The sequence below is a fragment of the Nelumbo lutea genome, chromosome 1 (assembly GCF_056320005.1).
Source record: "Nelumbo lutea isolate HS-2025 chromosome 1, American lotus-T2T, whole genome shotgun sequence".
NCBI classification, from domain to species: Eukaryota; Viridiplantae; Streptophyta; class Magnoliopsida; order Proteales; family Nelumbonaceae; genus Nelumbo; species Nelumbo lutea.
The window spans coordinates 86,132,672-86,149,384 of record NC_142684.1 but is presented as its reverse complement, the minus strand read 5'-3'; the positions used below and the strand labels follow the sequence as shown (position 1 = coordinate 86,149,384).

General features: G+C 41.6%; 1 protein-coding gene across 1 annotated transcript in view; it reads right to left on the bottom strand.

Annotated features, from left to right (window-relative positions):
* Nucleotides 1-16,713, bottom strand: part of TPC1 (two-pore channel 1) — a 169,269-nt gene that overhangs the window by 53,108 nt on the left and 99,448 nt on the right. Inside the window, exon 14 of the mRNA XM_088965604.1 lies at nucleotides 10,550-10,607. Coding sequence (XP_088821730.1) covers nucleotides 10,550-10,607 — 58 coding nt within the window. The remainder of the gene's footprint in view (nucleotides 1-10,549; nucleotides 10,608-16,713) is intronic.

The following is a 16,713-nucleotide window of genomic DNA, read 5'->3' as shown; positions in this document are numbered from 1 at the left end:
CTGTACTCCCTGGATGGCAGCTAGCAATTCTGCTCTTGTAGAGTTCCCAATCACAAGGGGACTGTTAGAATGTTAGAGTGATGTTCGGCTGATAAGAGTTCTTATTAGCCCATTCTTATGTTTAACTTATCTTGTAACTGGGCTTGTGTTAATGGGCCTAATCCTGTTTAATGATTTAAGTCATCTGGGTGTCCCATCACTAATCAGGGGCATCCAAGTAATTTCATGTACCTTGTACTATATTCATCTATAAATAAAGGACTGGTCGACTGGATAGTACAATTCGACATTCTCTTCAGTTCTGTGGTTCTCTTCTTTTCCTTGCTACTTCGAGTATAGCTCTTCAGATTACATGGTATCAGAGCATTAGCTCCTTCCTGGTTTCAGCAGGCGCACTCTTTTCTCTTGCTGTCTTTTCATCTTCTCTCTTCCTTTTCTGGGTTGCTGCAGTGAAGACCTAGGAGTGTAAGAGAGTAAAGCAAGTTCGAACCTAGGGTTTCTCTTGGTTGTAGGACTCAAGGAAAGTAAGACCCAGAAGTAGATGTCCTACTAGATTATCTCCAGCAAATAGTAGCTATTGGGCTACTAAGAGAGGTCTATATAGGACAGACCTAGTTGAGGACTGATTTCAGCAGTCCTAGCACTAGCCGAAAGGGGGAGAGCTTCCTCTACAGTTGCAGCTTCGTGCTCCAGCAAGACTTGCGCAGAATAAGTGGTAAAGACTTAGCCTTCTCTACAGTTGCAGCTTCGTGCCCCAGCAAGACTTGGGCAGAACTGTGGTAACTTCAGTTACAGATTCTCTTCAGGTCAGTTATCAGTCCTACTTTGTGAACTTCAGTTACTGCACTGCACAGTTACTTCAGATTGCAGAACAAGCCCTAACTGAAGTAACTTCAGTTACTAGCACTGTGAACTGGTTCAGTTACTTCGACCAGTCCTAAACAGCACTGCACAGTACCCGAACTGTGAACACTTCTACCAGCACTGTGAACACTGTGACCACTTCGGCCAGTCCTAAACAGAACCACCTATTGCACTGTGAACAACTCTTGGACTGAATTCAGGATGTCCTCACTATCCGGTGAAGTTTCGTCTAGAGATAACAGACCTGTTACAAGGTCCTCAAACCTGGAAAACCCTAACCTGCACAGCTTGCAGATTACAAGTGTGCTGCTAGATGAGTATAACTTCAGAGAGTGGTCTGTCTCAGCAATGCTGTTCATTACCTCTCGTGAGCTTACTGGCTATTTGGATGGAGACAAGAAACAACCAGAAATTGGCAGTCCTGAATACACCGTGTGACGCAAGGAAAATGCCACAGTCATGTCTTGGTTGCTGGCCTCTATGACTCCTAGGGTGGCCAGAACTGTTCATCACTTCCCCACAGCTGCTAAAATTTGGGAGAAAGTATCTAAGACATATGGCCAGAAAAAGAACAATGCTAGAATCTACAGACCGAACCAAGACATTGCAGCCCTAAGGCAAGGAGACATGTCCGTGGCAACCTACTTTGCAACACTGGAAGGCCTCTGGGAAGAGCTTGACCACCATTTGATTTTGGATTGGGAAAATGCTAATGATAAGGGGAGGCATGATAAGTAGATTGAGGAGGGTAGAGCCTTCAAGTTTCTGGCGGGTCTTGACCCTGTATATGAAGGTATAAGGTCACAGATTCTAGGGAGAGATGAATTACCTGAGCTTCACCATGTCTACTACCTGGTGAGGAATGAAGAAGTAAGGAGAAAGGAGATGCAAGTTGACTCCCAGACACAGTCAACAGAACTACCTGGAGAACATTCAGCCTTAGTCTCCACTAAGGGGAATAGATTTTCAGACAAGAAGTCCCTCAAGTGTACACATTGTGGTGGTGAGAAACACACAAAGGAGAAATGTTGGGTCCTGTACCCTCATCTGAAGCCAGCTGCTCTGAGAAAGGACAAAAGGCAACATAAGGGCCACACAGCAAGTGGGAATCTTGCCACCAACAACAGTAGTGACAACTCACAGAGTATTCAGACAGTGTCATCTTCCACCGCAAGGCAGGCTGCCGACTCCTCTGGACCAAGTACTTTGGGCTTCACAGCTAGTGAGGTAGAGGTTCTCAGTCGGGCATTAGCCCGTCAGAAGAACAATCTTTAGCTTCCACCTCTCTTGCCAAATCAGGTACAACCTCTGCATTTAGTGCATCTAGTTCCATTAATTCTACCTCTTGGGTGATTGACTCCGGAGCCACTAACCATATGACACATATGTCCTCCTTATTCTCCACATATCATCTGTTGTCTGGCCAGGATAAGATGAGAGTAGCTGATGGGTCCCTCTCCACCATCTCTGGAAAGGGGGTGATTGACCTAAGCAATGATCTCTCTCTTAAATCAGTCCCACATGTTCCTAGTCTTACCTCAAATCTGTTGTCTGTTTCAAAGCTTACAAAAAACTTGAACTGCAGTATAACTTTCTTTCCTTCTCATTGTGTCTTCTAGGACAGATTGACGAGGAGAACGATTGGGAGTGGTCATGAGTATGGGGGCCTCTACTATTTTGATGAAGATGTCAGCTCAGCCTTGCAAGTTTCTACTACTAGTCCGGAAAGTGTGGAGTCAATAGCTAGGCTGCACTTGTGGCATGCTAGGCTAGGTCATTTGTCCTTTTCTTCCTTAGCAATGTTGTTTCCCGAATTATGTAAGGGCATTCCGAGTTAGAGTTTAATTTGTGATGTGTGTCAAATGTCAAAACAATGTAGATCAATGTATCCAATTTCTAGTAATGAAATTCAAGCCCCTTTTGATTTGGTTCATTCTGATGTTTGGGGTCCTTCACCCATTGTTTCCATTGATGGCTTCCGTTACTTTATCAGTTTTATTGACCATTATTCTCGATACACTTGGATTTATCTATTGAAAGGACGTGAAGAAGTTCCTCGGATAACTATGATGTTTTGCAAGATGGTTGAAACACAATTTGATAAAAAGATCAAGCAATTCCGTTCAGACAATGCAGCTGAATACTTTGAAAGATCCCTGAACTCATTCATGGAAGATGCAGGCATGTTACATCAATCATCATGTGCTTACACCCCTCAGCAAAATGGGGTTGCTGAGTGCAAGAACAGGCATCTATTGGAGACAGCTCGAGCCCTTCTTTTCCAGCACAATGTGCCCAAGCAATATTGGTCTCAAGCTGTTCTTACTGCATCATACCTGATAAATCGAATGCCATCTAAGGTACTGGGTATGAAGACCCCTTTCTCTGTTTTGTGTCCCACTCTTCCAGAATTTCCTCTTCCCCCGTGGGTTTTTGGTTGTACATTTTTCATACATGTGAAAGATCCAAAGAAGACCAAGCTGGATCCTAAGGCTACAAAGGGAATATTTTTGGGGTACTCTCCTACGCAGAAGGGGTATAAGTGTTATGATCCTGTCTCCAAGAAAAAATATGTCACTAGGGATGTAGTCTTTTTTGAGTCTCAACCCTATTTCCAGTCTTCTCAGAATCCTCTTCAGGGGGAGAGTAGTGGGTTGGAAGAGGATTCTCATTCTCCATTCTTTTTTGTTCCCATTTCATCACCTTCCACTACTACTAGATGTAACATTCCGGGTCAACCTAGTGAGACTTCCACTGTCCCAGTTGCTTCTCCAGATTCGGCTGATGCTCCTGAAGGTTCCAGTAAACAAGAGAAAGAGATACTTACATACAGTAGAAGGAAGAAGGCCCCTCAACCTCATGATTGCAACCAGTTGAACTCAGATCAATCTGTCTCTACAATCCAAGGTAATTCTGATTCACTCAATTCAGATTTGGATCTTCCTATTGCTCTCCATAAGCCTGTTCGTTCTTATACCACTCGGCATCCCATAGCCGATTATGTTTCTTACTCACACTTATCCCCTGCCTATCATTCCTTTGTGTCTGCTCTTTCCTCTGTATGTGTCCCTTCCAGGTATTCAGAGGCGGCATCTGATCCAAGGTGGAAAGAAGCCATGAATGAGGAGATGAAAGCCCTAATGAAAACAAGGACATGGGAATTGGTGGACCTGCCAGAAGGGAAAGGCACTGTTGGGTGCAAGTGGGTATTCACAGTAAAGCATAGGGAAGATGGGTCAATTGAGAGGTACAAGGCTAGATTTGTGGCAAAGGGATTTACACAAAAGGAAGGAATTAACTACAAGGAAACCTTTGCCCCAATAGCAAAGCTCAACACAATCAGGGTTCTACTGTCATTAGCAGCAAAATTCTCTTGGGAACTTCATCAGCTGGATGTGAAGAATGCCTTCCTAAATGGTGATCTTCATGAAGAGGTATTCATGGAACCCCCACCTGGATATGATGTTGGAAAGAAGGTACGTAAACTAAGGAAAGCATTATATGATTTGAAGCTATCTCCCCGAGCATGGTTTGAGAGACTTTGTTTGGCCATGAAGAAAGTAGGGTACACTCAGAGCAGTGCAGATCATACATTGTTTACAAGGAGACATGATGACAAACTTACAGCACTCATTGTGTATGTGGATGATATGGTAATTACTGGAAATGATGTGAAAGAGATGAAGAGGCTGAAGGAGTTCTTAGCTTCAGAATTTGAGATCAAAGACTTGGGAAATCTGAGATACTTTCTTGGAATTGAAGTTGCTAGATCAAGAGAAGGAATCTACATATGTCAAAGAAAGTATGTGCTAGATCTCCTAGAGGAAACAGGCATGATGGGGTGCAGGCCAGCAGACACTCCAATAGAACCAAGCCATGGATTACAAGAATCAATGGGTGAAGAATACTGTGATAAGGAAAGGTACCAAAAGTTGGTAGGAAAACTGATATACTTATCCCTTACTCGGCTAGACATTGCCTATGCAGTGCATGTTGTCAGTCAATTCATGCACTCACCAAAGGCCCCTCATATGAGAGCAGTGGAAAGAATCCTCAGATACTTGAAGACTTGCCCAGGGAAAGGAATTCTATTCAGAAAAAACAGTAGACTTGAAATTGAAGCCTACACTGATGCTGATTGGGCTGGGTCCGTTGGAGACAGAAAATCAACCTCAGGTTACTGTACATTCTTGGGAGGAAACCTAGTCACATGGCGTAATAAGAAGCAGAATGTTGTGGCTAGATCAAGTGCAGAAGCAGAATACCGGGCTATGGCACACGGGGTTGCTGAACTCTTATGGCTCAGGACTCTCCTTAATGAGCTTGGTATCAAGACTGAGGGTCCTCTCAAGCTGTATTGTGATAATAAAGCTGCTATCAACATTGCCAACAATCCTGTGCAGCATGACAGGACAAAACATATTGAAACTGATCGACACTTTGTCAGAGAGAGAATTATTTCAGGAGAACTTTGTGTGCCTTATACTCCATCAGAGATGCAGATTGCAAATGTATTAACTAAAGGGCTGGCATCAACGAAGTTCAGGGACATGCTTGGCAAGCTAAACATGATTGATATTCATGCTTAGCTTGAGGGGGAGTGTTAGAATGTTAGAGTGATGTTCGGCTGATAAGAGTTCTTATTAGCCCATTCTTATGTTTAACTTATCTTGTAACTGGGCTTGTGTTAATGGGCCTAATCCTGTTTAATGATTTAAGTCATCTGGGTGTCCCATCACTAATCAGGGGCATCCCAGTAATTTCTTGTACCTTGTACTATATTCATCTATAAATAAAGGACTGGTCGACTGGATAGTACAGTTCGACATTCTCTTCAGTTCTGTGGTTCTCTTCTCTTCCTTGCTACTTCGAGTATAGCTCTTCAGATTACAGGGACCCGAGTAGAGGAGGACCACATTAGCAAATTCATTCCTCAGTACCCCTCCCATTCCAGAGGGGCCTAGATTACCTTCACTGCTACCATCAAAATTCAGCTTCAAAAAACCTTCAAGAGAGGGCTCCCAACTCATATGGATTCTAGTCTTTAAAGAGGAGCTGCTTGCTACCGCTGACCAATTCCTCCATGTATCATTAAAGGAGAATTGGTGGAATGAATCCAAGGATCTCAGCCACTATATCACCCTATGCAGAATGCACTCCTCCAATTCATGTATTTTCCTCTCCTCCTGGAAGATTCTAGCATTTCCTTCTTCCCACACTGTCCAAATCAGTGCAGCTCTAGCACACCTCCACGTGATTCTTCCTCTTTTTTGATGCCATGGGAAGGAAGAAGGATGAAAGAGTAAGCTTACTTCTGTAGTAAAGGAGCTGTTAGTGGTGTTAGTGAAGGGGTATTTCGGTCTTCGTACTTGTTGAGAATGTTGATGTGTACTGTTATGTTAGTTCGAGTGCTTCTTACTTAAAAAGGGCACTTAAGTCTTTTTCATCAAGTTAATAATATAATAACAGGTCTGGCCGAATCTAGGGAGATCATCTTTCTCTAATTTGAACCAGCCTTTCTCTCTTTCCTCTCCTTTCTCTCTTCTTCTTTCTTCTCCTACTTGTTGTTTACTTTACTTTACAGTCAACGAACAAGACAGAATTCTAGGGCAGGTCAAACTTCAACATGGTATCAGAGCGAGGTTCAACAAATCAGACTTGCTATAATTCTGTCTTTTGCGCATTCGAATTAGGGCTTCTCTTGGGTTTCTCAGCTGTGAGTTGGAGACTGGGAAAAGGGCTGAAAAGGAGTGATCGCCCTCTTCCCTAGGAGGTTCCTATGCCTCCGATTGTGTCGTTGGTGATTGGTTGTTGTGGTTTCTAAGCCCTAGTTAGGGATGGTACGTGTGGTGCAGTGGTGTCTCAGCCCTTCGTGTGGTTGGCCTTCAGGCGATGAGGTAAAGTTTTTTTTATGCATATTTTCTGTTATGGAATACATGAGAGGTGTAGTACAGTTCGCATGTTGGGTTTCGATTGCAGTATGCTAGGGTTTATTCTGGTGTGTGTGATTCAAAGGGCAATAGTGTGGATTAGGGTTTGTGGTGTTACAAGTGTGGTTTTCAGCACTTGATATCGCTGAAATCAGGTTGTAGACTTCGGTGAGTAGGGGCTAAGGTGTTGCAGTTTTTTTTTTCAGCATTTAATACTACTCAAATCAGTGTGCAGATTTCGGTGATTAGGGTTTGTGGTGTTGCAGTTCTCAGCATTTATTACTGATTGAAATCAGTGTGCAGATTTCGGTGAAGTGTCTGTGTGTAGTGTGCAGTGTGTAGTGCTCATAATTCAGTGCTCAGAATTCAGTGATAAGGGAGTTCGGCAATGGCAGATAACAGTGATAGTAAACCTAGTGTCATGATCTCTATTGACTACCTGAATGTCCAAATGACCTCCATTAAACTGAATGGAGAGAATTATGATCCTTGGGCCAAGTCTGTAGAGGTTTTTCTGAAGGCGAAGAAGAAAGTGAAGCATATAAGAGAGGGGAAACCCCCCACTAATTCTCAGGAGTATGAAGACTGGGAACAGGAAGATGCACAGATCATTACATGGTTGTGGAACAGTATGAAACCCAAAATCAATGTGAACTTCATGTTTCTTGACACAACCAAAGAGGTGTGGGATCATGCTAAGAAACTGTATTCAGGTCAGGATAATACCACTAGGGTATATCAACTGTATCAGGAATACTTCAATTTGCAACAGGGAAATTAGAGCCTTGAGGAGTACTATGCCAGTGTGAGGAATATCCGTAATGAGTTAAATGTCTATCATCCTCTCACTTCTGATGTCAAAGTTCAACAAGTACAAAGACCGAAATACCCTTCACTAACACCACTAACAGGAGCCACTCCCATAACTCTGCAGTAAAGGAGCAAGATATTAGTACATGGTAACAATCCTCTCCATGAGATCTGCAAAGGATACACCAGTTAGGTGATATACAAAGGAAAAATCTTCTATTTTGAAGAGTATCCAAGGTGTTTATTTTCCCATAGTACACTTTCCAACAAAAAGCCAAAATCTTAGGGGGAATAGGCTTGCACCAGATTTCCTTAGCATGGAAGGGCTGGATAGAAGGAGACTGAAAAAGGGACCTAAACTTAATCGACTGGGGTGTCCAAACACATTTATCTAGATGATAAGGGTCCAAGCAAACTTTGTCAAGGAGGCTTAACAGACTAGGTAGGAAATCAATTCCCTCCTCCCTTATGCCTCTACAAAACCCAAAATCCCAATTAGTGCCAACGGATTTTCCAGGGAGGAGACAAATTTAGAGACAAGGTCTTCCGCCCCCCCTCCCCCTCAACCCACCTTTTTACTCTACAGTCTACACACTTCCTTCCACCCCACCAGATGATATTTAGCTTCCTATTTCAACCCCTTCCACAAACACCTTCATTGGCATTGATGGCTTCAAAGAATAATTTCCCTTAGCTCGTGCTATGCAACTTCAACCTTATTCGGAACTTAACCATTGGAAATTACAAGTCTTACATTGTTTATATACATATATCTATGAGTAAATTTTATTTTCTCAGTTTTAATTGAAATGCTAGTACATTATTTCACCAAGTCGAGCATAAAAAGATGTCCATTCATGTCTAACACCTATTGCCAACGTCATATACTACCATAATTTTCCCCATTATTTTCTTGTATTTGTGATAGGAATATTTCATTATCTAATGATTAGGACAGATGTCTTCTAAACCTTTGGTATGGGTTCAAATCCTATTGGAGGCAATTTATTTTCATCAATTATTTTTAGTTTTCTATATCAAGAAAGATTTTTTTTATCAGAGGCATTTATCAATGATTCCCTTCGAACTAAAGTGATCAATTTCTTTATGTTTGTTCCTGAAGTAGAAAGCGTTCCACCTTCTTCTGAATAGCTTCCTTTGAAAGGGCTTCTGCTTCCTTGGTTAATGTCTTGGTAGAAGATCCTTTTATTTTCATTTTGAATCCCAGTTAAACTAGTTGCTTATTATAAGTCCACTTACACTTATTTTAGGTTAACATAATCAGGGTTAGTTTATTGATATTTCTTAAATTATGTCTGGCTACCCCAAGGAAGACTATAATCACTTACTATTTCCACAACCTCAGTTGTGTGATGCTTACAACATCTAAGAACCCTATGGTGATTCTAGATCACTTTCTTTGTTACTTATAATTACTTTATGCTGATGTTGTGCTTGTTGGTTGCTACTGATTGAAGTATTCTCATTGAAGAAAGGTGATGATATTTAAGCTCCCAATTATCAATTTATCACACTTGACTCATTGTTCTCATAGAATTTGCATATAATTCATGGTTATTATTTGATTTTTTTTGTTAAAGTCAAAATTACAACTACGTTCAAGAAAAAACAAGAAGGAAAACCATGCAAAAAATGAAATAGAACCAAAAGAACAAGAAAAATGATCATGAAAGTTTGTGTTGGCTTTATTGAGTGTTCTATTTAATTCATTTAACTTTTATCCCTACTTCTTTCATAAGTTATATTCAACCACAACTAAAATTTTAAGATCAGTTGAGCTTTTTATACTCAAAAGGAAACTTTCACATTAAGGATTATTCAATCAAAGATTACAATGAAGAATATAAAGATGATGATAAAAAAAAAAACAAAAGCAAAATAAGACAATTCAAAAAACAATGGCATCACTTTAATAAAATTAACAATTTGCACACCAATAAAATTAAGATATAGGGAAGAAGACAGCAAAAAGGGGAGAGGGAGAGATTTTAGGAATTCTAAAGAGAGAGAAGAGAAAAAATGCATTTCTGCTCTTTTTGGGGAATCCTAATAATCGAAGAGTTAAAACAAAAAAAAACAATGTTGCTTTTCTGCAAGGAAACCATGGGGTGTGAGCTTAGTGAATTTTTAAGTTTTAGGGCATAGATTTAACTCAATTACGCCCTGTCCCAACTATATGGGATTGGCTAAATGAATCCTGTTCCTCCGTTCTGCTCTTTTCAGTACAGAATGGAGCGTAACGCTTACGGACCCTTCAACAATTCAGGATCCATGTTTATAAGAGTTTAGCAAAAGTTTTAATGTCAACTTCTGGCCTGACATAACCCTCCTCTTTTAACCAGGCTTGGGACCAGCAATGTAAGACAAGCTTGTACTAATAGAGCTTTTCAGGGGATAAATATGTTCTTTAAAATCCCCCCCTGCAGCCCACCCCATTCTTACATATCATTCATGTGAATTTCAAGGTCAACCATCTCAATATTGAGGGAATCAAAATCCCAAGGTAATTTGTTGCTGTATTTTTCTTTTTCTTTTGGATGGTATTGGTTTCCTCTTGATGGCACCTTGGTTCGGCTATCCTACGTTGGACCATGTTTCATTTTATCTTCTATTTCCCTGATTAATGAAAATTTGTTGTTTTTGGCAAATATATAGGCCTTCAAACATTTTCACATATAAAAATGATTACAGTCAAGTTTATTGCCAGGACACCAATTCATCAATCTCTGTAAAATACTTACCAGTATTTGATTTCCCATTCCAACATCACAATGCCATACAAATAAAAAGATACATCAAGGAGTAATAGCTTGCCCCCAACCAAAGGATAGGACCATATACAACAGAAGTAGTACATTGGAAATGAAGAAAATAACCCAGTGGTAAAATGAAATGTGTGGCAGTAGAATTTGTTAAAATCTCACCAAAGACAAACTCAACCACTTGCCAAATCTTCTGAGCAGAATTGTTCTCTATATCAAGCTGCAAGACAAATAACAATTCCAAATCACCATGGAAAAAGAAAACAACGGATAAAATAAAGTAAAAAAATATAATATGGTAAGCCACTAATTGAATGTTTCTCTCAAATAAAAATTAAAACCAATATTACAAAATAGAAGGAGACAGGATAATGATTTCCTTCAATATTGTTAAGGAACTCATTAAGCCATGTGCAAAAGAATAGTAACAGAATACTAGAAACTGGAGTAGAAAAATGTTATGAACCCTAGATTTTCATATTTTCTTTATTTGATTAACCAAAGCATAGACTGAGATTTGCTAATAGACAAGAAATGGTTAAGTTAGAGAAACTTCCATAGAAGTAAAACAGAGGAAAAGATACATGAGATACTCTTTTCGAGATTGTAGACACCACATTTTGCCTCCTGGCTAACCCAATAGTATGTTTTATTACTAATAGATGCATGGAACTTTGAATGAGATTTTGAGGTTGGGAGAAGAAATACTATGAGTTTAAAAACTATTTCTACAAATAAACTGTGTTTTCCTTACTTTTAGTAACCCTTCTATACTGTAGAGAACACTGATGTGGGCCCCACAGCAGTGGCCCCCACTGTGTTCATAGAACAGCATGTGTAATTATTTGTTTCAGTCATAGTAGTGTCAGTTGGGGTCAGTTTGTTATTTCAGTTGTTATTTATTTCAGCTTTTTATTTACTTTATTTGTCATGTAAGTACTAAGGGCAGATCTGTCCTTTTCTCTATGTACTGAACATAACCTATATATACTAAGAGAGTGGCAATGGCAGATGTGTTAGAATCTGTCCCTCCTTTCAAACCCTTGTGTTCTCCTGTTTCTCTTCTCTTCCTTCTTCCTCTCACTTTTCTTATGCTTTTCTTAACCTAAATTCTATTAGGGCTCAAGACTGATTGCAGTCTTGATCTTCTACTTGGTATCAGAGCCTATCTAGGGCTTCTCATGTGTGTCTAGTCCATCCGACCACATGAGGACCAGCTAGGGCTGGAAGCTTATGAAGAAGTATTCGTCGACTGATTCTTGGAGATTACCAGAAGAGGTTCACAGTTGTTGAGGACTTGCCGCGACTTGTAGAGAGTTGGTAATCAGGAAGAAGCAGCAAAGGCTAGGGTTCAGGTAACCCTGGAAGGCAGTGAACAGCATTCCATAAGTAAGTTTTATTTAGTTTCCAGAGACTGCTATCAGTAGAGATAGGTTGGACCTATCTAGAAGGAGAGGCCGAACTGCTTTAAGGTTTTTCTCTCTAATATAGGGTTTGACTATTGGGCTGAACCCCCTTCTCTCAGAGGTGATCAGTTTTAGGGTTTCATATTGACCCTACAACAGGTCCTAACTGTACGGACTGCTTGGAGAGTGCGGCTGAGCACTTATTTCAGACCTACGATTGAAACCCTAATTCTGCTCCTGCATCTCAGATTGCTCTCTAAGCTGGTTTCAGGCCTATTTTTGGCTTCGAGCTCTTCTAGGGGATAAAAAAACTTGACAGACTGCCTGGTACTGTGATTGCCGATTGACTTCAGATCAGAGTTGTATTGGTTTCCTGCATATACTGTGATTGCCGACTGGTTTCAGATCAGGCCTGCACTAGTTCATGCATATACAGTGATTACTGATTGGTTTCAGATCAGACCTGCATTGATTTCATACTGTTTTCTGGTTGTGACCGTCTGTCCAAGTGCTATTTTCTGGTGTAGTGGCTCTAACAGTTTATAGCTACTGATTCTTGACCAAAGATGGAGTTTAAAAATCAGGGAGAAAGTAGTTTTGGAAAACAGAAGTTATGGTAGTGTATCTGAAACTGGGTTTCAGATTACAACTATGAGATTTGATGGGTCAAATTACTTGGAATGGGCTCAATCAGCCATGATGGCTATTGGAGGAAGGGGAAAACTGGGTTGCCTCTTTGGAGATGTGAAAGAACCTTCCAAGGAGGACCCAACATACACCAAGTGGGTTCAGGTTATGGCATGGCTGTGTAATTCTATGCAGCCACATATCAGCCGGAATTACTTGTGGGCAAAGACAGCCAAGGAGATATGGGATGTTGTGAAAGAAACCTATTCCCAACCCCTTAATGTTGCCAGAGCCTATGAACTGAAGTGTGAGGTGAACAACCTTAAACAAGGAGAAAAGCTAGTTTCTGTCTACTTCTCTACCTTAAAATCCTTGTGGCATGAGATTGACCATCTAGAGACCCTTGAGTGGGAGAGTCCCAAAGATGCACAGAATCACAGAAAGCAAGTCGAGACAAATAGGGTGTTTGAGTTTCTGGCTGGCTTGAATTCAGAATATGACATTGTCCAGCAACAAATACTGACCAGAGATGGTGTGACCCTCTCTCAAGCATACTCCCTGGTGCATAGTGAAGAGACCAGGAGAAAAATCATGATGCAGTCTCAACCCCCTTTCCCAGCCCTGACAGCTATTAAACCTAAGTCAGGGGGTGATCCAAAAAGGGACCGGAAGAAGGAAGATAAATGGGACCTGGTATGTGAACATTGCAAGAAACCCAAGCACACAAAAGATACTTGTTGGAAGCTACATCCTCACTTGGTCCCAGCAAAACTAAGAAATAAGAAGGGTAATGCTCACGTGGCCGTGAACACTGATTTAGCATCCTTATCAGGCACATCCCTAGAGACCTTAGCCGCTGTTCGGGCTGCCCTCATACAGTTGGAAAATGAAGTTGGGAGTTCAGCTCAGCCGTCTCAGTCCACCATCAACTCCTGCCACATTTGCGTTTGCACATTCAGGTACTCGAGCCTCAACTTACCATGCTTCAGCTCCAGGTAATACTGACCACTGCTGGGTAATAGATTTAAGTGCATCCGACCATATGACTAGCTTGCCATCATTGTTCAGTTTTTATCACTTGTCCTCTGGCCGAGATAGAGTATCCATTGCTGATGGCTCTCTTGTTCCCATTTCGGGCAAGGGTGACATCAAGCTATCGGATACTATCTCTTTATCTTCTGTATTGCATGTTCCTAAGCTTGATACTAACCTGCTTTAAGTGAGTAGTATTACCAAACATATGAATTGTTCAGTAACCTTTTTCCCTGACCGATGTGTTTTTCAGGACTTGGAGACGAGGAAGGTGATTAGAACTGGCCGTGAGACGAATGGGATCTATCTGCTTGGAGAGAGTTCTTGTCGGGAGGAGTCAGTGGATAAGAAGTCTCTTGTTTCTCAGTCTGTGAGTCCGGTTATGCTTTGGCATAATCGATTAGGTCATTTGTCTTTTAGGTCTTTGAAGAGTTTGTTTCCTACTTTATTTGAGTCTATTGAGTTATCAAAGTTGAAGTGTGAGAGTTGTGAGTTTGCCAAACATTGTAGAACTTCTTATTCTTTGAGTAATAAAAGGAGTAATTCTTCTTTCGATATTGTGTAGACTGATGTTTAGGGGCCATATCACATCTCTTCTATGGGTGGGTATAGATATTTTCTATTGTCTGTTGATGACCATACTCATTTTTCTTGGGTCTATCTTATGTGTTCTCGAGATGAGGTTCCTACTATGACCCAAAACTTCCATCAGATGATTATCAATCAGTTTGGAGCCAAAATCAAAGTCCTTAGATCTGATAATGCAAAGGAATACTTTGCTAAGCCATTGACCTCCTACCTTCTCAGCCATGGAGTTATTCACCAGAGCACTTGCCCTTGTACACCGCAACAGAATGGCAATGCCGAAAGGAAGAATAGGCACATCTTGGAGGTGGCTAGAAGCATTATGTTTACCTCCAATGTACCTATTCGCTTTTGGGGTGATGCTATCCTCACGACAGTATATTTCATTAATCGGGTTCCTTCCCGGGTTCTTGATATGAAAACCCCTTTTTCCCTTCTATACCCAGACGAGGAGTTGTTCATTGTTCCCCTTAAAACCTTTGGTTGTACCTGTTTCGTTCAGCTTCTCGGGCCTCATCATTCCAAATTTGAACCTAAGGCCTCCAAATGCATTTTCCTCGGTTATGCACAAACTCAAAAGGGTTTTTGCTGCTATGATCCGGTTTCAGGGAAAAGGTTTTTCTCCATGGATATCACCTTCTTTGAGGAGGCACCCTATTATCCTAGGGTTTCTCCTCAGGGGGAGAGCAGTGAGAGTGGGATTTTGAGTCTCTTTCCTCAGGGGGAGCGCAATGGAAGTGGGGTTGTTCCTTTACCTATTCAACTGGGTGATGAAGGCTATAATGGCGAGGGTGGTCAGAGGGATCAGGAGTTGAGAGTCTATCACAGGCGATGCAGGCAGGTTGATCCTAGTCATCGGTAGTCCCGGCCAGCTCCAGTTCCTTCTGCGGTTCTAGATCCAGAGCCTACTGAGACACCTTCCACTGTTGCCACTTCCCCTCCTGTGGATAACCTTGATCTCCCTATTTCCGTCTGCAAAGGGAAACGGCATTGCACCACATCTACAGCTCATAGCATCTCACAGTTCTTATCCTATGATCGTCTATCTCCCTCTTACTGGTCCTATCTCACTTCCATTGCCAATGTCCCTATTCCAAGAACAGTGCAAGAAGTCATATCAGTTCCAGAATGGAAAGATGCAATGCAAGTCGAAATGGATGCCCTGTTCAAGAATAACACTTGGGCACTGGTTGACCTACCAAAAGGAAAGAAACCGGTTGGATGTAGATGGGTATTCACTGTAAAGCATAATGCTAATGGCTCTATTGAAAGGTACAAAGCTTGGCTGGTCGCAAAGAGGTTCACCCAGACTTATGGTATAGACTACTTGGAGACCTTTGCCCCAGTAGCCAAGATGACCACCATCCGAGTTCCGTTATCCCTTGCAGCAAATCATTCTTGGCCCTTGTTCCAGATGGATATTAAAAATGTCTTTCTGAATGGAGACTTACAGGAACAGGTCTACATGCAGTTGCCTCCTGGATTCTATGATACAGAGACAGGTAAGAAGGTTTGCTGACTGAACAAGGCATTGTATGGTTTGAAGCAGTCACTCAGAGCCTGGTTTGATAGGTTCAGATTAGCCCTTGGAAAGTTCGGTTATTAACAGGGCCAGTCAGATCATACACTATTTATCAAGAGGGTGGTCCTCTCTGACACTACTTGCAGTCTATGTTGATGATATTGTGGTGACAGGAAATGATAGCCATGAGATTGAGTCCCTCTAACAGCTCCTTCATCAAGAGTTTGAGGTGAAAGATCTTGGTGCACTACGGTATTTTTTGGGTATTGAGGTTGCTAGATCTAAACAGGGGATTTTTATCTCTTAGAGAAAGTATGTTCTAGATCTGTCGGCGGAAACTAGAAAGTTAGGTGTTAAGCCTGCTGATACACCCATTGAACAGAATCACAAGATTAGTGCAGAGGGCGGGGAGCCTCTTGAAGACAAAGTTATGTTCCAACAATTGGTTGGAAAGCTCCTATACCTCTACCTCACTCGGCCAGATATCAGTTATGCAGTTAGTGTTTTTAGCCAGTACATGCATTCCCCTAGAACTTCTCATCTCCTTGCGGTACAGAGAATATTAGCATACTTGAAGAGATGCCCGGGTAGAGGTATACTGCTCAAGAACAATAATCACATGAAGGTGGAGGTCTATACAGATGCCGATTGGGCTGGGAGTGTTGATGACAGAAGGTCTACCTCTGGATATTGTGCCCTTGTGGGAGGTAACCTTGTCTCTTGGAGGAGTAAGAAGCAGAGTGTTGTTTCCCGCTCTAATGCTGAAGCGGAATACAGGTCAATGGCTAACGGAGTGGCTGAAATCTTATGGCTGAGATCATTGACTATGAAAAGTCCTTGATGTTGTATTGTGATAATCAAACATCAATTAATATAGCCCACAACCCAGTGCAGCATGACAGAACTAAACATATTGAAGTTGATTGACATTTTGTGTGAGAGAGGGTCGCATCACAAGAAGTGTCTCTCCCGTATATCACATCTAATATGCAGCTCACAGATATCCTCACCAAGGTTGTACCAAGGAAGAAGTTAGAGGCAGACCTATCCAAGTTGGGAATGATAAATATCTACTCCCAACTTGAGGGGGAGTGTAGAGAACACTGATGTGGGCCCCACAGCAGTGGTCCCCACTGTGTTCGTAGGACAGCATG